This window comes from Trichosurus vulpecula, chromosome 7, assembly GCF_011100635.1.
Source record: "Trichosurus vulpecula isolate mTriVul1 chromosome 7, mTriVul1.pri, whole genome shotgun sequence".
NCBI classification, from domain to species: Eukaryota; Metazoa; Chordata; class Mammalia; order Diprotodontia; family Phalangeridae; genus Trichosurus; species Trichosurus vulpecula.
The window spans coordinates 266288012-266309140 of NC_050579.1; the positions used below are offsets into that span (position 1 = coordinate 266288012).

The window sequence follows — 21129 nt, forward strand, 5'->3', positions numbered from 1 at the left end:
AGGCTTAGATGGTCTAAGCATCCTTTGGGGGAGGTCAGAGGTCATGAAGTTGAAAGAGGTGGCGTGGGCCATCAGCGGTTACCAAGGTTACCACGCAGCCTCACTGCTCCTCCTCCTCTTCCTTTCTCCCCCCTCTCCCAATGCTCTGGGCCGTGGTCCTCTCGACGCGAAGATAAGCCTCCTGGTTTTGTTTTTTTTTCCCTTTCAGGTGGGAGGTGTGGGGAGAGGGAAGGGGGGTGGGGTGGGTGGGTGTGTGTGGGTGCGTGTGTGCGCTCTTATATTGTAACGCTACATGGAGGGAAAGGCACGCGCATGCGCACTCGCCACTTCTGCTGGGTCTGCCGGAAGCGGAAATAACCGGATCCTCTCTCCCTCCATATACCGCCCCCTGTTCCCACCGGCCCCGACTCTGATCGCTGCTGTTACGCTTGCTGTGATGCCCAAGAGGGGAAAGCAGCGGCCACCGGACCCCGAGGAGAGTGGGGATGAGGAGAGTGGGAGCCCCGCTGGTAAGGGAGAGGTGCATGCGCCTGAGGCAGGCCTGGAACAGGGGCATGAGACAAATAAAGCTCGCCCGGGCGTGGAGGGAGAAGGCGAGATCCGTGCGGCCTGAAAGGGAAGGAGCCCGTTGCGTCTTCACGCAGAATAGTGCCAGGCGAGGCTTGGCGAGGGAAAAATTCTCCTTCCCTTTTTAAGGACTGCAGCCTAGGGCCAGCTAGCAGCATAAGAGCGCACATGCGCCGACCCCGGCTACTGAGGCGCGCCCGCGAACGGGAGGAAGGGCGGGGGAGGTCGATGCACGTGCCTTGGGGGAATAGGGGAGTGGTGCGCCGGTAGTATCAGGCCCGGAAAAGAGTGAATGGGAGTGCAGGCCTAAAGCTGCTGCGGAGAGCTTTTGACGTAGACAAATTAAGGCAATTTGCCGGGGCAGCTGCATCCTCTCTCTTCCCCCGCCCCTCCCCCCCCACTCCCTCCCTGGAATGGGAGGATTTGTAAGGGCCGGTTTTCCCACCCTTCCCCCATTGTCTGTTGTGGTCTTCGTTGTCAGCCCCCAGACCGAGACAGATCCACGATAAAACCAAGTCTGATAGTTCAAGGTGATGGAAATGAGAACAGTAAGTAATGGAATCGGGTTCTAATCCGTGCTGTTGACTCTGCCTACAAACTTGGGCAGAAAAAGTCTCATTTGCCTCATCTGTAGTGTGCTGCGTGGGGAGTGGGCTAGATGATCTCCCGCTTTTCACATCAATGCAAATGCTTCTAGATCTCTCACTAGTGAAGTGAGGGAGGGTGAAGAGGGAAGTCCATCAAATTAGATGGGCATTAGGAGAAGATGGCTAGGAATTCTCGGGAAGGTGAGGGTAGTTCATTAATTTGGGGTCTTGGGTACATCTGGGTAGTCTGAAGGGTGAGTCAGGTCCTCAGCTCTGCTAGCTCAGGCCCCGTTAATCCATCCTCGAGGGCCCGGGAGGAGGATTTTGTCATAGGTTTGCCACCTGTCATGTTGTTTGGGGTACTTGTCCAATAACTCAACCAACGTTACCATGGCTACTGAAAAGGGCTTGACCATCTTAGTGACTGCCTAGACCAAAAAACTTCCTTCCCTCGCTCCTACTCCCCATGTGTTTTGTCTCCTTGGGGCCTGTCACATGAAAAGCATCTCATAAATTTTGGTTGGTTGACAGCAAAAGGAGACTCAAATTAAGGAAAACACATTGAAGTCTCCTTTTGCTTTATTGTCAGTCTTACAGTTGAGTTAGCTTTCCCTTTGATTGAAGGCTGTGCCATTTGGTACCTTTGGTTTGTTTTTTTTGTTTCTTTTCTGACATCTTGATAACAGATTTCTGCTTTTTTGGATTCCACTGAAGCATGATACATTTTGCTTCAGCCCACTGATTTGATTCTGTATGTATCCACAGAAAGTAAACATCTGAAGGGCAGAGACTTATTTCATTTAGTCTTTGATCTTTAGACAATTACTTGCACATAGATAGTAGTAGGCCAGTGCATGCTAGTCGTGAAGGGAAAATAAGAGTCAAGTTTGATACTCCCCAAGGTTTGAATCACCACTGTTTGTATAACCATGTGCTATTGAGTCTTAGGTCTAATAGCAAAAAAGAAAGGAGAACTCAATAGAAATAGTACTGAGTTGTTGTGTAAACTGAATTTTACTAAGTTGGAACATGCTACATTTTTGCTTATGTTATTTCTTCCTGCTCTCTTAGGTCCACCCAGCCTCCTGGGCCCTCCCCCCATAGCCAATGGGAAGTTTGGTGGCCCTGATCCAGGTGAGTGGAGAGAGTCTGAAAGGACAGGTGTCTAGATTGATTCAGATTAACACATATTAAGTGCATATTACATGCAAGGCACTCTGGAATTTCCTGTAGGGGATGGGGAGAAGTGGGGAATGAGATTCAAGAAGAAAAATGATTTCTGGGTTTTCTTGGATTTAGTTGACCAGGGGCTATCTTTGTCTGTTGCTTTTTAGGCTTCCACAGAGGCCCTCAGGGCTTAAGGGGACCAGTGATTCCACCACTCCTGAGCCTCCCACTTCCTTTCTGGGGAGGATGCCCAATGAGGGGGGGCCCAGGACCCAGGCCTCGACCATACCTACATGGCCGTTGGGCCTATGAGGATCCAGAGCCTAGGTGGGGAGCAGGCTATGGGGACCATGCCAGGAATGGTCCTCCCAATGGATGGAGAAACCTGGGAGGGGGCAGTAGTCACCATCCATCTAAGAACATCCCATGGCCTAAGAATGCCCCTCAGTTCAAGGATGGAGTCCAGGAAGGTGATAGAACAGGTCAGTACCATCACCCTGTCTTATTTTATTCCTGCTAGTAGCACATGACTATGTCCAGAAGACAGAAGCCCTTCCGCCTTCCCTGTGAAGGTACCTCTCCAAACATTATGCCAGGAGGTTGAAGACTATAGCAATTCTTGAAGTGTTTCACTTCGGGGTCCCAGAGGGGTCTCTCTGGTTTTTGTCTTCCCAAAGTCTTACGCTGCCTCTCTCCCGATTACTTCCACAGATAAGTCCAACCGCCCTGTCTGCAGACACTTCTCAAAGGGCCACTGTCGCTATGAGGATCTTTGTGCCTTTTACCACCCAGGGGTGAATGGACCTCCGTTGTAAAACTGTGCCTTCCACCAGTCAGGCTCCAGTGGACCTTTTCTATCCTGGAAGCCCATTGCCCTGTTGTTCTTTGTTGGCTTCTCTGAGGGGTTTCTGCCCAACACCTCTGGCCAAGGAAGGAAGCTGGGCCTGATCCTCTCCCTCCCCTACCTGGGGCTCTGGGAGGATGGGTGGGGAGGAGGAGTGTCAGAGGAGGTTTTTTAAAAAATGTTTTATTGATACTTTTGGTTTTTACGCCACCATCACTCTCCAGTAACACCCTCCCCCAACCCTGTCTTGTAACAAAGAAAATCACTCACACAAACTATCAAATGGACCACATCCCACAGCATATGCAGCATTCCACATGAGTAGTGGTCTGATAGGTTTTTCAGTCATTGATATGCATCATCTGCCTTTTTCTCTGTTAGAGATGGGGGGTGGGGGGGTGTTGTAATTTCTTTCCCAATAAGTGACTTTCCCCGATAAGTTGTAATGGAAACCTAATTGGTGCTGTTCACCCACAATTTGCCCCCTTCAAGTATTACTTGTGGTTCTTGTGAGACCTGTGGTTCTTGTGAGCCTTGGATAGTTTTGAAAAAGGACACCATCTTGATTCCATTTTTGTCTGTTAATGGTGCCCTCCAACCCCTCCCTCACCTTCAGCAATAGGAGAGCTGAGAAATGCCCTTTAGCAAGATACCCTGTGGTTCACCTGATTTCCCCCTCTCCCCAAGTCATTCTGAGTGTGAAATAGTGAGTGGTCCCTTAGCTGACTCCCAACTTTGCTTCTCTCCCTCCCCTTTCTCTACCTCCTGTAGGTTGGATTCTGTGAATCTCCACCCAGTATAGATCTCTGGGCAATGAAATTCCCCTTTCTCACTGGGTGGAGCTTAGATGATACTACTGCCTTCTACCCTTTTCCTTACCTTTACCCCAGTGTAGGTTTTCTGTGAAAACAGATTAAGTTTTGTGAGTAGGGCCTGGAGAAAGATTAGGGAATGTGGGGAAAGGGAGGGACTGGAGCCATGACTGGTTGAAGAGTCTTTGTTTTAGCTTTTTTTTTTTTAAGTAATAAACTCAGAGGAAACATTTTATTTAATCCTGGTATTCCTGTAGTTTTTGTGTATGAGGATCATAGTGTATTCTAGAATAGGCTAAAATACAAACTTCTCTGTCCGGCACTTAAATGTCTGTACTCTGGCTCCAGCCTATTTTTTTCAGGCATATTTCCCATTACTTTTTATGCACTCTTAGGTTTCATCCCCAACTGGCCTATTTGCTGGACATTACATTACATTTCCTGCTTCTGTACCTTATCCCCATGCCTGGAACGCTCATCCTCCTCACCTTTACTTCCTGGAATCCCTAACTCTTAAAGGCTCAGCTCCCATGAAACACCTACACGAGTCTTTTCCTGATCTCCCCAGTCGTTGGACTCCATCCTGATTCCTTTGTATATACTTACCTATATTCATGTTGTATCTTTCCTTTTCCCCTGTAGTAGAATGTAAGCTCAAGGGCAGAGACTTGTTTTTGTCCCAGTGTGTCCCTGTTGCTGAGTACGTTGCCTTGCACGTAGGAGGCACTTAATAAATTCTTGATTTGAATTATATTGAACTGTCGAAGGCAAGTCTGGTTCCATCACTTTGCTGGTGGTGTTTGTCCCGTGTAGGGTTATGTGTTGTCCTGACCAGGCTATGTTCAGAGAGGAGCAGTGGACCCCGCTGGGATAAAGCCAAAGCTTTTACATAACTCGTGGGTCTCACTGAACTGCTGCGTCCTTAAAATTTAGGGAATAATTTCACAGGCAGAGTTGGAAAGTTAATTGGGAGGTTACCACCTGCCTTTTTACAGGAGAGGAAACTGAGGCCCGGGGTGGCTAAGTGACTTCCTGAAAAACACATAGATGGCAGAGCCAGTAATCAAAACCTGATTCAGCGACCTCTGGGACAAGATGGAGGGAGGGCTCTTGCCACTGCGCCAAGCCATCTGCCCGCTGTGCCAGCGTGATCACGTGGGCAGAAAGACCTCTCCCCTGACCCAGGACGGCGCACCACGATGTATCACCCCCGCTCGCACTAGGTGCTTTTCCAGTTCTAGGTCGGCACGAGGGGGTGCCAGAAACCAGCTCCCGAAATTGCATTTGGCCTCCCCCAGAAGGGCTGCGGCATTCTAATTCATCCGCATTGGTCCTTTCGCCTAGCCCTAGCTCCCATGAGTCACGTTCGATGACCCCGGCCCAGACTGAGCCTCGTAAAAGCCGAGAGGACGCTTCGCAGCGTCCACCTCCCCTCCCCAGGCATTACTCACGCTGCCCAGTACCAGCCTGGCCGGCCGGCGCGTACTTCCCAGAGGGCACCACGTCCGGGTCGCCTCGCTGTTACCCAATAGAATCCCGGGGCTTGTTTAACCCTCCCCCAGCCGCCGGAAGCGGAAGTAGAGTGAGCAGCAGCCGGAATAGCCTTAACTGTCGCCGAGATGCCGAAGGCGGGCAAGCAGCAGCCGCTTGAACCGGAGTGGGTTGGGGACCGAGAGAAAGCGAGCCCCGCCGGTGAGAAAGCAAGGCGGCGTAGTAGAGGGCGAGGCCGGGGGGAGCCAGGGGTCGCACGCGTCCGAAGGAGAGAGGGGGGAAGCAGGCGCGAGGGAGAGCCCTAGCCTGACATCTGTCGGGGAACGTGCGCCCGGGGGCGGCATTGCGCGTGCGCGGGCTCGGAAGCCGGCCTGCTGGAGCTTGGCAAGAGGGTCCGAGGACCCCGAAAGTTTAGGGCGGCGTGAGCACAAGTAGCACGGAGGCGGGTAGTGGCTAGAGCAGGATGGGAGAGGAAGGAGTATACTTAAAAAGGCAGAGAGAGTGTGTGTGAATAGAAAGGCATGGGTGGAAGAGTGGCCATCCCCTTGGCTTTCTCCTCTCCCTGGCCTTGCCTTTATGCGCCTTACCGCAGACGCCGTTCTCTTACATCTCTGGTCAGTTATCAGAACGCCTAGGAAGGCGGGACCTCCCCTTCTCTCCCTGGGCCCTGCGTGACGCCTAGGTCTTGTAGACAAAAGACACCTGCGTTTGTATCCCCAAACCCTAGGGCGGCGCCCGGAACATTTACCGTCTATTTTATTCCTGCCGGTAGCACGTGACTGTGTCCAGAAGGCAGTGACTACAGTTGCATGACCACGGGACGATCGCCTAACCTTTCTGAGGCCCAGGATCTGTAATGGAAGGCCTGAAGTGGAGGGTTAATGGCCCGGATGGCTTCTTAAGTCTGTTTCAGTTGCAAACCTATGGTCCTATATCACGTTGCTCATAGAAAAAGGTGTGCGTGGGGGGAGGGGGCGGAGAAGCTCTAGCCGTAACCCTGAGATTAGGCCAAGTTGAAATAGTTGCTCTCTCCAGAGTCTCTTGATGGGGAGGTGAAATGGCCTCATCTGCCTGGGCTGGCTTCTCCAAGGCCCAATTCTAAGAGGGAAACAGATGTTTGCTGAGCTCAGGGAGCTTTTAACAGGGCAAATTTGGGCATCTCCAAGGTTTAAAGATGGACAGGTAAAGGTATTGCTTACTTTTTCCTCCAGATAAGGTTGTCAAGAAAGGAAGGAAGGACAAGAAGACCAAAAAGACGGTGAGAAAAGTGGGGACTAGGAGGAAAATTAGAGATGGTAAATGGCATTGTTGAGAGCCTTACGAGGTAAATAACCAAATGTGGAGGGGCAGGGGACAACCCAAGAAGGAAAGACGGGAAGGGGAAAGGGATGTGGAAGATCTGATTGAAGCATCGCTCATCTCCTCTTATTTCTTAGTTCTTTGAGGAATTGGCCGTAGAGGAAAAGCATGCAGGAGAGGAAGAAGAGGAAGCAAAGATAGCCAAAGAAAAAGAACAGCAGCAGGTACGTTATGATGATATCTGTAGAACCAAGGGTATCAGAGGGTCCGTTGCCGCATTGACAGGTGTTCGGATATATGAAGGAAGGGTGGGTGAAGGGCCCAGGTTTTATCTGACTAGTTCCCTATGCCCTTAGCAGCAACAACAGCAGAAGAAAAAGCGAGACACCCGGAAAGGGCGACGAAAGAAGGATATTGATGATGATGGGGAAGAGAAGGAACTTATGGAAAGGCTTAAGAAGCTCTCTGTGCCAGCCAGTGACGAGGAGGATGAAGGTGAGAAAGTGGGAGTCCTATACAGAGATCCCCAGAAAGAGTAGGAAATTGCAAGGTCAGGTACCCTATTTCTCTTTCCCACTTATCTTTCCTTCTGTCATTTCAGTGTCTGTCCCTGTACCCCGAGGTGGGAAGAAAGCCAAGGTAAGCCGCCGTATGTGCTAGACGGAATTCTCAGACAAGAGACAAGGTACGGGTTTCGTTTTCTCACTTGTACTCTTCCCTTCCCTAGGGTGGTAATGTGTTCGCTGCCCTGATACAGGACCAGAGTGAGGAAGAAGAGGAGGAAGAACAGCCATCAAAACCTGCCAAACCAGAGAAAAATCGAATCAATAGGGTGGGTAGAAATAGCTCTCCTCTGTACAGTTTTGAATTGTTTATGTTTATAAAGTCATTAATGTTTTTCTACTTTTCTTAGGTGTAACATTCTAGCCCCTTCTACCTGCACTGCTGTGAATTTGTGTTTGTCTGAACTTGTTTTGTATACGTAGCCAGAACGATCTTTCCCAAATGCCATTTTTAATCATGTCGCTTTTTGGGTCAGAAGCTCCTTTTGTTCGGTAAAATCTAAATTCACAATAGTCAGCAAAGCCCTCTATTTACTAGGCATCTGTTTTTTGTACTTCATTTTTTCACTACTCCCTAAGCACAGCACATCCATTCCAGTCAGCATCTCTTAGCATCTACCTTTCATGTCCCTTTTCCCCATGACTGGAGTTCTTCCTCAATAGAGAGAGAAGCATCTTGGTACAATGGAAAGATGACTAGATTTAGAGTCAGAGGACCTAAATTCAAATCCAGTCCCTGTCATTTACAGTGTGGTTGGCTTTGAGCAAATCACTTCATCTCTTTGGGCCTGTTTCTTTCTCTGTAAAATGAGGAACTAGGTTGCTTCTGAAGTAACTTCCAGCTTTAAATCTGTGATCTTAGGAAATTTGAAATCCATATTCGCCACCTTTTAGGACATATTTTCCCAAAGAACTTGCCCTTATTATGTCAGATCTCTCTGTGTTCATAAAGAGTTTATATTTGTGTTCCAGCATGTTTGTATCTTTCCTCATGGCCTAAGTTTCTGCTAGTCTAGCTCGTTTTGAAACTTCTGGGTCATTGACTTCTCTCCTAGTTCTTTCATCTCTACCTCACAGAGACTATGGAAATATCAGTAGTTGCTACCACTTCTGTTAAATATTACTGTAGCTGCCGCACAGTAGCAGGCAGTCCGTAACTGAATCTTTGCCATTCCCCTCAGGCTGTTTCCCAGGAGCAGCAGCCTGAGCAGAAGGTCAGAAAGGGGAAGGAAGAGAAGTCAAAAGGAAAAGTGAAGGTAAGGAAAAATCCTTTGGAAATGTTGGTAAGAACAGTAATAAGAATTTCACCTGCTGAAACGACTGTACTTTGCTTATCAGCCCCAGAATAAATTTGTTGCTTTGGACGATGAAGAGAAAGAAGAAATGTCCAAAGAGAATGAGCTTTCCAGACGGGGGAAGGATAAACTCAAAGTGGAACAGGTATGGGGTTGAAAGGCTAGGTACCTGGGTGCTTTAGGAAGGAAGGAGGGCATTGCTGATGGGACTTGGTGAAAGAGAACAAGGGGACTGGATCCCTGGGGTGACACAGATTATCATCATAAGAGATGCAGCGTGGCACAGAGTAAAGACCCAAACTTTAAAATCAGAGCGCCTGAGTTCAAAATCTCGTCTCTTTTACTTACCACCTATGTTGACCTGAACGATCACTTTACCTTTCTGGGCCTGTTACCTCATCTGTAAAATAAGAGGGTTTGACCTGACCTGTAACATCCCTTCCAGCTCAAAGAATGTGGTCTGATGATGTATGGGGTGATGAAGCCCCTTAGCCTATTCATTTGTTCATCCTCACTTTCTCTCTAATTTACTGTATGTGCACATGTTAGAAACCAGATGTTATGTTATAGTAATGTGGTACCAATTTCATCTTTTCCTACCTTTGGTCAGAAGTTGATAAAGATATGTGAGGAAACCAAAGACACCTTTGAGGTTCTATTCCAGGTGACACCAGACAGCACATTTCTTTAAAGTCTTTTCTGATACTTTCAGTGTCAAGTATCTTCTCCCTCTCCAAATTAACTTTTTTTTTTTGGAGGGGGAAAGGCAGGGCAATTGGGGTTAAGTGACTTGCCCAGGGTCACACAGCTAGTAAGTGTGTCAAGTGTCTGAGGCTGCATTTGAACTCAGATCCTCCTGACTCCCGGGCCGGTGCTCTACTCACTGCGCCACCTAGCTCCCCCTCCAAATTAACTTTTATTTACTTCCTTCTGTGTTTGTTTTATTACTCAGCAAAATGTAAGCTTTTTGACTGTTGTTTTTGTCTTTGCATTCCCTGCACCAAACTCAGTGTCTTGCCTGTGCACATGATAATTGTTGAATGGAATTCCAATACACACTAATTGTGAAATAGTGCCAGGGAGAGAGCTGAATACCAGATTCCTAGGTATTCCTGAGGGAAGTAGGATCATGGTTGGGAAGGAGACCATGAAAGCTGAGTCCTGGAAGGAAAACTTTGGTTTCTTATTTTTCATCCATTCCCACAGGGCTCCGAGGAGGAAGAAGGGGATGAAGAAGAAGAGGGTGAAACTAGAGCAGATGATCCCTATGCTCACCTCAGCAAGAAGGAGAAAAAGAAGCTGAAGAAACAGGTTGGGGGGTGGGGCACGGGAAATGGGACATTAACACCTGGATCCCTGAAAGAAGTTGAGATGAGGAGCCATATCCTTGGATTTCTAGAGCAAATGGAAGTTAGGAAGAAAAGAAACCTAAAGCTTTTGGGGACTAAATAGGATCTAGATGAAGGAAGAAATTAATTGGGACACATCACCAGGGTTAGATGCCTGTGGTTGGGAGTGGGGCGGGATTGGATTGTGTCTAAATCCATTTTTTTTCCTCTGTAGATGGAATATGAAAGACAAGTAGCCACACTGAAAGCAGCAAATGCTGCTGAAAATGATTTCTCAGTGTCCCAGGCTGAAGTGTCTTCCCGCCAGGCCATGCTGGAGAACGCCTCTGACATCAAGGTGGGACCTGAAGCAGAGAGGGGTGGGAAAAGACTTATAGAATAGACTGTATAATGGAGGAGAGAGCATTTATGTTTTAGATGAGGTTATTCCTGGAAGTGTGGAACATACAGGTTGACTGCCATTGAAAACAATGGGGCACTGAGATCAGGAAAAAGTTTATTACTCTCTATTTGTGATGGGAGGTGTGGTACAGTTATCCCAGCAAGGCAAGGTAGTGACAGTATTTTCTCTCTTCTACCCTCCTCCCCTGTTCCCAGCTGGAGAAGTTTAGCATCTCAGCCCATGGCAAGGAGCTCTTCGTCAATGCAGATCTGTACATTGTGGCTGGCCGCCGCTATGGGCTAGTGGGGCCCAATGGGTGAGGAGAGGGAAGGGTCATAGGTAGAAGGGTTTGGGTCATAAGTTTTGTTCTGACTGCTCTTTTCCTCCAGTAAGGGCAAGACTACGCTGCTCAAACACATTGCCAATCGAGCTCTCAGCATCCCTCCCAATATAGATGTGTTGCTTTGTGAGCAAGGTAAGGAGAAAGTGGCATTGGGGAGGGCAGGGAGGATAAAAGAATTTGGAAGTGAGGAAGGTGGACTATATGGTGGAGTAGATAAGGAGGTGGCTGTATGGGTAATGAGGGGATGTTGGCCTGATATAAGGGGGAGAGGAAGAGGAGGAAGAATTGATGAGAATTTGGAGGAAGAGAAATCTAGATGTATTATGCTAAGGAAAGAGAAGCATGTGGGAAGAGCTAGGCAGAACTTGGAGAAAGTCAAGAGAACCCTCTAGGGGAACAAAGCAAGAGAAAGAATAGGATGTGTGTGTGTGTGTGTGTTTGTGTTTGCGTGTGTGTGTGTGATGTTGTGTTTGTGTGTGTGTGTGTGTGTGTGTTGGTGATGGGAGAGGAGAGCTGTGCAGGCTGGGTTCCAAGCCAAGAACCACAACCCTTCTCCCCACCCCAGAGGTGGTAGCAGATGAGACCCCGGCTGTTCAGGCTGTGCTTCGTGCTGACACCAAGCGACTGAAGCTGCTAGAAGAGGAGAAGAAGCTCCAGGGAAAGCTGGAGCAGGGAGATGATGCTGCAGCAGAGAGGCTCGAGAAGGTAAAGGACATACACAGGATAAGGGTGTCCAGCAGAAGGTTGTACAGGACATAGGAAGGCATTCAGGGACTTGAAGGCTCTTAGGCTATGTTAATGAAGGAATGAGTGAATGGAAAGCGCGTACTTTGTGTCAGGCACTGGGGTTAAAGAACAAAAGTCTCTGCCCTCAAGGAGCATACATTCTAGTGGGGGGAGACTAAACAGGAGTGATGACCAGGGAAGAGTATTTGGGTTTGAGGAGTTGAAGAAAAGATGAGAGGAGTCATTTGGCATGATGAGAACTGCGGTAGGGTGTGGCGCCTGATCTAGGGCTGCCTGTGTATGGAGTAGGTCATAGTGGGTAGCAAACCCGTTAAGCAATTGAGAATTTAGGATCGTCATTGTCCTTTTACCTTTCCTCCAGGTGTATGAAGAACTTCGAGCCATGGGAGCCGCAGCAGCAGAGGCTAAAGCACGGCGGATCCTTGCTGGTCTGGGTTTTGACCCTGAGATGCAGAATCGACCCACACAGAAGTTTTCTGGGGGCTGGCGTATGCGAGTCTCCTTGGCCAGGTAGAACCTGTCCCACCAGTCCCAGTATTCTTTCCCCATTTTTTACTTTCCATCATCTCCAGGGACCATCCAGAGATAATTCCTTTTCTACTCACTACTTGTTGGAAAAGTTGAGTTCCTAAATTTTTCTTCTTTTCTCCTTTTGGAAGCATTTTTGTATCTTATCCTCTTTAGCAGAGGGCAGCTAAGTGGCACAGGGCATAGAGTGCCAGGCTTGGAGTCCTGAGTTCAAGTCTGGCCTCAGATACTTATTAGCTGTGGGATCCTGGGCAGGTCACTTAACCGTGTTTGCTTCAGTTTCCTCATCTGTAAAGTGAACTGGAGAAGGAAATGGCAAACCACTCCAGTATCTCTGCCAAGGAAATGAGGTAAAAAAGAAAAGAGTCAGACACGACTGAAACAACTTTGGCAGAATACTTGAAAGGTAGGGCATTAGGTAAATGCCCTAGGCTTCTCTCTCTCCCACCTCCCATTCCCCCAATTTTTTAAAGGAGACCGAAGGATCTCTTAGGTAGAAGGGCCTTCTTACCAGTCAGCGGTAAAAGAAGCCCTTTTTTCCCTCCCTCCAGATTTCTTTTCCACTCCGTTCTATAGGGCGCTCTTCATGGAGCCTACACTGCTCATGTTGGATGAGCCCACCAACCACCTGGACCTCAATGCTGTCATTTGGCTCAACAAGTGAGTCATCTTCAACCCTGGCTTTTCCACCCAACTCCTTCCGCTGATTCCTTTACAATGATACGTTGATTTGTCCAGATCCCAGACATCTCTTTAGTTCCCCGACACCTTCCCATGCTTCCTCCAGATCTCACCCTTTCCCTTTAATCGTCCTCTCCATCTTGAACATTGACGAGCTTCTCCACGTTTTTCCCCCAAAGCTACCTTCAGGGCTGGCGGAAGACATTGCTGATTGTATCCCATGACCAGGGCTTCTTGGATGATGTTTGTACCGATATTATCCACCTGGATGCCCAGAGGCTCCATTACTATAGAGGCAACTATAGTAAGTGGGGAATGAGGAGGGCGTTCACCCGGGGGCTTATGGCACACTGAAGGGAGTGGAGAAGTGGGCAGGAGGGCATAGTGATGACTTAAACACTGCTAGGACCCGAAGGATCTCTGCCTACCCTCAGGAGGGAAGAGGGCAACTGCTGACTACCGCCTTCCATTTCTGTCTTAGTGACCTTCAAAAAGATGTACCAGCAGAAGCAGAAAGAGCTTTTGAAGCAATATGAGAAGCAGGAAAAGAAGCTGAAAGAGCTCAAGGCTGGGGGCAAGTCCACCAAGCAGGCGGTGAGACATAGTGGCGGGGGCAGGATGGCACAAGGCTTTTGGGACTACCATGCTTTGTTGACCAACCCAACCTTTAAGGAGTCAGGACCCTTGATGATCTATCATACCCTTTCAATTCTACTCTATCTAGGGTGGGGTGAGGAGATAGAGGCCAGAGGTCCCGGGGGTCTGATCCATGCAGATTGCGAGATACCTGGGCCTCCATCCCTTACCTTCCCAGGAGAAGCAAACAAAGGAGGCCCTGACCCGGAAGCAGCAGAAATGCCGGCGGAAGAACCAGGATGAGGAGGCACAAGAGGCACCGGAGCTTTTGAAACGACCAAAGGAATACACTGTGCGATTCACTTTCCCCGACCCCCCACCACTCAGCCCCCCTGTGCTGGGATTGCATGGTTAGTGGACAGCCTGGAGCACGGGGCTTGGATATGTATACACATCCCTAAACCTTCCTGACTGCCTCCACACCCGCCTCCCAGTCCTGTTCCTTTCCCAGTGCCATTTTGCTTCTTGTTTTGTTTTTTTGTTTGTTTTGCTTTATTTGGGCTTTTGTTTTTTTTAAACCACTGTCCCTACCTGTTATTCAGCACTTCCCCCCAAGAAGGTTCTTTCCTTGTAACAAAAAAAACCAGTTAAGCAAAACTCTTCTTAGGTCTTCTTTCCTGCTCCAGAATTTGCCCCAAGACAAGGCTAATTCATTATTTGTGTAGGCCTTGGAAATTGATGAGGAACCCTGGGGCTGACCTGACCATATTACCTTTCTTCTGCTAGGTGTAACGTTTGGCTATGAGGGGCAGAAACCACTCTTCAAGAACCTGGACTTTGGAATCGACATGGACTCAAGGAGTGAGTAGAAGGACATGAGTAGTTAAGGGTTGTGGGGTAACAGAAGTGGGAAGCAAAGGAAGATTACACTAGGAATTTTTTTTTATTCTCCTCCAGTATGCATTGTAGGCCCCAATGGTGTGGGGAAGAGTACACTGCTGCTTCTGCTCACAGGAAAGCTGACTCCAGTAAGTTTGGGAATTCTCATCTCCTATTGGCCTCGTTCTTTCTCTCTACCTCCCATTTTTAGTATTTAAGGGGGAAAACTGAGGGACTTAAGTATGATTTAATGGTATGATTAGTATGTGAAATTCTAGAATTTACTCTTGAAAAAGGTAAATAAGGATGTTGGAATTGAAAAGTGGAGGGGACCTGGCATCCTGACCACCTTTTCCCAGGTGAACAAGATTCTCTGCTCCTGGATGCACAGCTCCCTAAGGGCTAGCTCCAGTCCCATATTCCTGCCCTCACCCAAGGAAGTCGTACCAGTTGTACTAATTATTCCTCTTTCCTAAGAAAATTTTTCTACTAATAGACAATATTGTTTGCTTAGGACTGACTATCCCCCCAGCTGCCACCGTCACTATAACCTCTTTCTTCCCTCCTCTCTCAATTCTCCTTAGTGGGGAGAGATGGCCTTTTTCAGGCAATGGGAAGTGCTTGGCCCTTTAATTTAAAGGCTGATAATCCTGATTTTGATGCTTGTCCCCTCTTCTCATAAAGTTTTATAAAAATGCTTGCTCTCCTCAGAAGTAGCTGCTGTACTACACATAAGCTGTTCCTAGAATATACGGTGTGTTAAACAGTGATGATTTATTCTCCCAGTTCTTGCTTGCCTTGAGCAAGGCTTGTAATAATTCTCAACTCTAGATGTTTGTAATCATCATATTTTCCCTAGAGATAAGATACAAACAAAACAAAAAAGATCATGCTTTACCTTTCTTTAATATAAGTTTTTATTAAGTTTCTTTTACATCTCCACAATGTCCCCGCAGTATCCTTTCCCTGTCCCAGAGAGCCATTCTGTAATAGTATTTTTTAAAGACAAAAAGAAAAGGGGAGAAATTAGTATAACTGAGCAGTACATTGAAAAAATCTGAAAATATGTGTCATATGCAAGACTTGTGGACCTCCCAGTTCAGCAAAGGGATGGGGTGGGAATGTCTTTTCCTGTCCCTTCTTTTTGAGCCATGCTTCTTGTTTATCATTTTGCAGTTTTCACTTTTGACTTTTTTGGGTGGTTTTGTTGGCATTGCTGTTATTGTGTATATTGTTTTCTTGACTCTTCTTCCCTCTGCATTAATTCATATAGAGCTTTCTTTGTATTCATTATATTTATCATTTCTAATAGCACAGTAGTACAGTATTTATAGACCACAATGTGTTTGGCTATTTCACAATCAATTGGCATTTACTTAGTTTCTAATTCTTTGTTTTCACAAAAAGTATTGCTGTAAATATTTTGACATATATGGGAGCTTTCTTATCAGTGACCTCTAGGGTATAAGGCCAGTAATGGAATCTCTGGGTCAAAAGATAGGAACATTTCAGTTACTTTATTTATACAATTCCAAATTACTTTCAAAATATACTGATTCACAACTCCACCAACAATGTACTAGTGTGCCTATTTCCCACAACAGTGACTAACCATAGCTTAAATCATCTTTGCTGATTTGCAGGGTGTGCAAACCTAAGGGTTATTACTGATTCACATTTATTATTAGTGGTTTGATTGTTAGTTAATTGGCGAGTCTTCTTTTTGAGAACTGTTTGTTCATGTTCTTTGACTGCTTAACTATTGAGGAAATCACTAATTTCTTATTTATTGTAGTTTTTCTCATATAACTGTGTATAATGCTGCTGAGCATTATATTCTGCTCTTTTGCCATTAAATGACCAGGTTGTCCCTTTGACCCTAATCCATTTCTCTTATCTGCTGAACCAACAAGTTTTATATCTCCTTCCCCTCTCTCCCAACAACACTTGGGTAAAGAGCTTGGAAATCCACCTGGGCTCTTTTATCACCCTCCTTTTGCTTGTCCTCTTTCCTTTTTATCACTAACTGCACGTGTGTGGCTGCTCTAGACCCCATAGCACATCCCAGTAGTAGAATATGTAACAGGAAACAAATCACAATTTATATAACCCATTACCTTGAATTACACAGGTAAGAAAGTGCAGGGAAGGTTTAGAAACATTTACAGGTGATCATAACAGGCTAATGAGGAGAACTTAGGGATGTTTAGGCAGAAATTTGAGATTAACATTGTAGACTCTGAGAGAGTCAAGAACTTTGATCAAAGCAGTGACCAACCTAATCTCCAGAGGATCCATGATGAAGTACCTCCTGACTAAGAGGGGTGAGGGATTCAAGGTTCAGAAAAAGATATTCAGGTTTGGACATGGCCTCTGTGTAGACGGTTTATTTGTTACAAAGGTTTTTTCCTTCTGTTTTTAATGGGAAGAGGAAAGTTCAGAGAGGGGGAGGAGCTAGCAGTAGTGATGACCAAAAAAAAGTGGTGTTGAAACATTTAACATGAACAGAAGAAAACAGAAGACTGTTTTGAAGGACGTACTGAAGGACTGGTTTTTGAAACTTAATGTGTGGAATTTATTCATTTTTTTGCCTAAAAAGCAAGCGAAATAGATTCATGGTTTCATACAGTCCTCTTTGTATTCTATACAACATGGAGTTGCTCATGGTTTTGTGATGTTTAAATTCATAATTTTAGAAATGTAAAAAGCAATTTTAAAAACTAGTATAGTGGATGGAGCCTGGGCTAGGGCGTAGAGGGTCTGGATTCTTTTCCCCAGCTTTGCAATCCTGGGCTGGTCACCTCACTTTTCCCAAGCCTTAGTTCTCTCTGTAAAATGAAGGGATCAGACTAAATTGTATATAAGGGGCCTTCTAGTTCTAAAATGTTTTGATTCGGTGATATCATGAAGAACAAACACATCCTCCAAATTTTCCTTTTGTGCTTTTATTGGAGAGAGAGAAAACAGAAGACTTGAAAGGTTATACTCTTAAGTCTGAACCTGGTTGGAATTTGTTACCTTCCTGTCATGGAGCCTGTCTCTTCTGACCCCTCCCCTATTGCACTCCCTTTAGCTGATCTCATCTAGCTGTATTGTCTTACTTTTTAGAGTCATCTTTGAGGATGAGTGGACTTTTGTGCTCTTCTCTCCTATCCATTCCCAGTGTGCCTCTGGTATTTGTCTGCTTTGAGGAGTTAGGATATATATATATATCCTATATATATATATATATCTCTTCTCTGTTATCTGCTCCTTCCTAATTACCTCCTCTGCTTTTCTGTGCAGACCCAAGGGGAGATGAGGAAGAACCACCGGCTGGTAAGTTGGCACTGGAGACCCAGGACTAAGAAGTCTGGTGGAGGAAATACTATTCCTTTCTGACTGTATTTTCCTCCTGTGGTAGAAAATTGGCTTCTTCAACCAGCAGTATGCAGAGCAGCTGCGAATGGAAGAGACAGCAACTGAGTACCTACAACGGGGCTTCAACTTACCTTATCAAGATGCCCGAAAGTGTCTGGGTCGATTTGGTTTAGAGAGCCACGCCCATACCATCCAGATCTGCAAGCTCTCAGGTACCTCCTAGGACGAGGGCTGAGGCAAACCTGATTTACATAACCCAGATACTGGGGAGAAACCAGGTTTTTGAGATTTCAGACAATTCTGAGGAAAATGAAGGTGTTATGCTCTCTCCCATTTCTTCTTGCCCAGGTGGACAGAAAGCCCGAGTAGTGTTTGCTGAGCTGGCCTGTCGTGAACCAGATGTCCTCATCTTGGTAAGTGAACTAAAGATGGAAGGGACCTGAGGACAGGAGGAAAAGGAACATATAGAAGTTAGGAGTGCTAAGCCGTGGGATCCTCTCCTGCTTCTCTCACAGGATGAACCAACCAACAACTTGGATATAGAGTCTATTGATGCTTTGGGAGAGGCCATCAATGAATACAAGGGTGGTAAGTCAATTTAGTTCAACCCTACTTTCCCTACTCTAGCAAGTTCCCTTCAAATGTCTTACCTTCCACTTCCTGTTTCCCACAGAGATCTAAATTCCCTTTCCCGAGTTGTCCTGATTATTTTTTTTCTTCTTTCACTTTTTTCAAAAGCTGTGATTGTCGTCAGTCATGATGCCCGGCTAATCACAGAAACCAACTGCCAGCTTTGGGTGGTAGAGGAACAGAGTGTTAGCCAAATTGATGGTGACTTTGAGGACTACAAGAGGGAGGTGCTGGAGGCCCTGGGTGAGGTCATGGTGAATCGACCTCGGGAGTGAGGTTTCCTCCTGGCTAAGTAGCCCATATGGCCTGGATGCTCCTTTCCCTCCCACTCACAGTTTGCAAGATAAGGGCTCATCATCAGCCAGTGCAAGGACCACCGAGACATCTGGAGGTGGGGATTTGCCTGTTGTGCCCAGAAGATCATCACCTTAACTGATGCACTGACCCACTAGGAACCTTCTTCAGATGGAAGTATTGTCTTTATCTTACAGTGTAGATGGAGAAACTTTTGATACCTTATGTCACTGAACTGACAATACAGATAAGGAAATGGAAACCTTTTGTTCACCAGCCTCCACCTCTGACAGATAACTCTGATTCAGATAAGCTTTGCACCACCACTTTACCTGATGGCCTGTGTAGCCCATCTGATGCAGAACAGGGGCTGTGGATTGGGAGCTTTTCTTCTCTGACTGTGTCTCTGATGTTCTGCCATTTCCCCCAGTCCCAACAGGACTTGGTCTAGTTGATACTTAGAATTTACAGGGACCCAAGTTATGGGTATAATAGCTTTGGTTCCAGCTGCCAGCACTACTTCCAGGAGTGATGCGGTTTTATTTTTTTTGGTCTGATTGATACATAGAATTCTGACAGGAGCCTCCAGCTGCACTCTAGAGATGAAGGCAAATATTCACAGGGATCATGGTCTTTAGAGGGGATGGAGCCTATTTGCTGCTGGTGTCTGCATCCTCTTGTATGTGTGGATTTGGGGGGCAGGGAAGGGATGCTGCTAAACTTTGTCCCTCAGTTTGCCGGGGAGGGAATAAAGGAGAGTGAATTGCCATCACCTGTCTTTTTTTATTGGGTTTTGGGTGTTGAGAGTATCGCTAGCCTGTTATCAGGACTGGTCACATGCTGCCCTCCTGCGGCCAGAAGATAGAATAACTCGAGCCTGAAACAAGATCACTTGACAACCAAGAAAACCTGCTCTTCTGAGCCAACAACATTTATTGATCATCTACTATGCTCATAGTAGTGGAAGATGAAAGAAACATACGATTGGTTTTTGGTCTTGTCAGGTTAATGATTCAGCTGGAAAGACAATTCAGCACATGTATACCTGTGCGCTTCACAACATGAGATGAGATGTCAAGAGAACGACAGTGTCAGGTACGGACAGTGAGAGAGAAATCTGGGCTATGCGAGGACCTGACGGGACCTCGGAGATTGGCTAGTCCAAAGCCCCTCATTTTCTCCTTGAGGAAGCAGGCCCACGACAGGTAACTTGGGCAGAGTCACATACCTAGGAAGTAGCAGAGCTGGAATTAGGACCCAGTCTGCTGCTTCCTAACTATGTGACTTCAAATCCAGTGATCTTGCCACTGTGCTGCCCAGTGTGAGGAGGTGGCCTTGGAAGGATGGGAAGAAAAAGGAAGTCGTTCTCTCTAGGAATGACTGAATACAAGGCTTAGGGAGATAACTGAGAAAACTGAATTTCATTAGAGTGAAGAGCTGCCATAAGAAGAATGTGCAGAGAAGGGTGTTCAGTGCCTGACTAAGGAGTTTGGTTTTACTTTTACCTGTAAGGCAGATTAGAGGGATAAGAAATTTGAGTGAGGAATTGGTTAGTCATGAATGTAGTGTTTTAAGGCCCTGAAGCAGGATGGTTGTCAAGGGAATAAAGAGGACATTCTCAATAATAGTAACATTTGTGTAGCTTCTAAAAGTTGAGGAGTGCTTTATGTAATTTCATCGAGCAAGGGGTAAATGAGAGACTTGAAATTAAGAATGAATGGATATAGGGGCAACGTGATGGGGTCAGCAATAGTGCTGTTGATAGGAAGTGCTGGTTTGGGGAGAAATGGGTTCTGTTTTAGACATGATAATTTTGAGGTGATGCCAAACAGCAAAATGGAAATATATCTGAAAAGTAAATGAAGCTGGAGTTACGGGACTGGATGACAACTCTAAATGAATGAGCAAAAGACCTTGGGGTGACCAAATGGGAAACACGATTTCAGAATCAGGAAGCAGTAGAGGAGTAAGGGAAGGGTAAGTGTAGCAAGAATTTGGCTTAAGACCCAACAAGAGCTGCTAGTACAGGTATCAACATCTGGGTTTACAAGCCAGGGGCTCTTAACAATGGCTGCTGAGAGTCTCCACATCAACAGTCCTCCATGAGTGACAGCCCCAGACAAAATGCTAACTTCTGAGTTTTTATGCTCTGTTCAGGTCTAATCAGCAAAAGGGTGTGAGCCTGGGGCTTTACACCTAGTAAGGCTTAATCAAAGGCACTTAATTAACTTAGCATTCTAAAACAGTAAAAAAAAGTCCCACCTTAATCATCAATACACTAAGTTAGAAGCTGGCTGAACTAAAAACACATAGAAGCCAAAGGTAAAAAGTTTTAAAAAGGGAATGGTCATGTTAGATACTGAGAAATAAAAGAATTGGGAAAATGTCATTGACTATTGATTTAGGAGGTCATTAGGTAAAGGCTGAGGAAGGGCATGAGCCAAACTGTAGGGGGAGTCAGGACTGAGTAGGTATGAACGAGTCAACCGGGTGCCAATCATTTGGTCAAGAATTTTTACAATGAAAATGAGAAAATGGATAGTAACTAGAAAAAAACAACACAGCTAAGTGAATTTTTTCAGACTAGAGTAGACCTATTTATGTTTGAAGTGCGATAAGAAAGTCAGGTTAAATGATTTGCCCAGTCTCACAATTAGTAAGTGACTAAGGCTGGATTTGAACCCAAGTCTTCCCGATTGCAGGCCCAGGGCTCTATCCATTTTGGTACCTAGCTA

General features: G+C 46.3%; 2 protein-coding genes across 3 annotated transcripts; both read left to right on the top strand.

Moving 5' to 3' along the window:
- The first annotated feature begins 331 nt into the window (after window positions 1-331).
- PRR3 (proline rich 3) lies at window positions 332-4735 on the top strand. Its single transcript, XM_036769273.1, has 4 exons — window positions 332-509; window positions 2226-2288; window positions 2489-2803; window positions 3033-4735. Exons 1-4 carry the CDS (start codon window positions 437-439, stop codon window positions 3134-3136), a joined length of 555 nt encoding a protein of 184 aa, XP_036625168.1. The 5' UTR covers window positions 332-436; the 3' UTR covers window positions 3137-4735.
- An 802-nt stretch (window positions 4736-5537) lies between these two features.
- Window positions 5538-19163, top strand: ABCF1 (ATP binding cassette subfamily F member 1). Of its 2 annotated transcripts, none has more exons than XM_036767803.1 (25): window positions 5538-5669; window positions 6680-6726; window positions 6905-6991; window positions 7124-7262; window positions 7369-7406; window positions 7495-7599; window positions 8512-8586; window positions 8669-8770; window positions 9832-9936; window positions 10189-10311; window positions 10572-10672; window positions 10746-10831; window positions 11265-11404; window positions 11808-11956; window positions 12551-12634; window positions 12835-12959; window positions 13137-13249; window positions 13470-13641; window positions 14018-14092; window positions 14189-14259; window positions 17396-17428; window positions 17514-17682; window positions 17819-17883; window positions 17986-18058; window positions 18209-19163. In XM_036767803.1, exons 1-25 carry the CDS (start codon window positions 5597-5599, stop codon window positions 18373-18375), a joined length of 2517 nt encoding a protein of 838 aa, XP_036623698.1. In that variant the 5' UTR covers window positions 5538-5596; the 3' UTR covers window positions 18376-19163. The 2 variants fall into 2 exon arrangements, with proteins under 2 accessions (XP_036623698.1, XP_036623699.1); XM_036767804.1 differs by having other exon boundaries at window positions 5573-5669; window positions 7127-7262.
- Window positions 19164-21129: the final 1966 nt, after the last annotated feature.

What these genes read in the sequence shown, in the direction of transcription:
- PRR3 (XM_036769273.1), top strand. Translation starts at nt 437, where the DNA reads ATGCCCAAGAGGGGAAAGCAGCGGCCACCGGACCCCGAGGAGAGTGGG. An exon ending in GGAGAGTGGGAGCCCCGCTG is followed by an intron (nt 510 to 2,225) that starts GTAAGGGAGAGG and finishes CTGCTCTCTTAG; the next exon opens with GTCCACCCAGCCTCCTGGGC. An exon ending in GTTTGGTGGCCCTGATCCAG is followed by an intron (nt 2,289 to 2,488) that starts GTGAGTGGAGAG and finishes GTTGCTTTTTAG; the next exon opens with GCTTCCACAGAGGCCCTCAG.
- ABCF1 (XM_036767803.1), top strand. Translation starts at nt 5,597, where the DNA reads ATGCCGAAGGCGGGCAAGCAGCAGCCGCTTGAACCGGAGTGGGTTGGG. An exon ending in AAAAGAAGCTGAAGAAACAG is followed by an intron (nt 9,937 to 10,188) that starts GTTGGGGGGTGG and finishes TTTCCTCTGTAG; the next exon opens with ATGGAATATGAAAGACAAGT. An exon ending in CCCTGTGCTGGGATTGCATG is followed by an intron (nt 13,642 to 14,017) that starts GTTAGTGGACAG and finishes TTCTTCTGCTAG; the next exon opens with GTGTAACGTTTGGCTATGAG.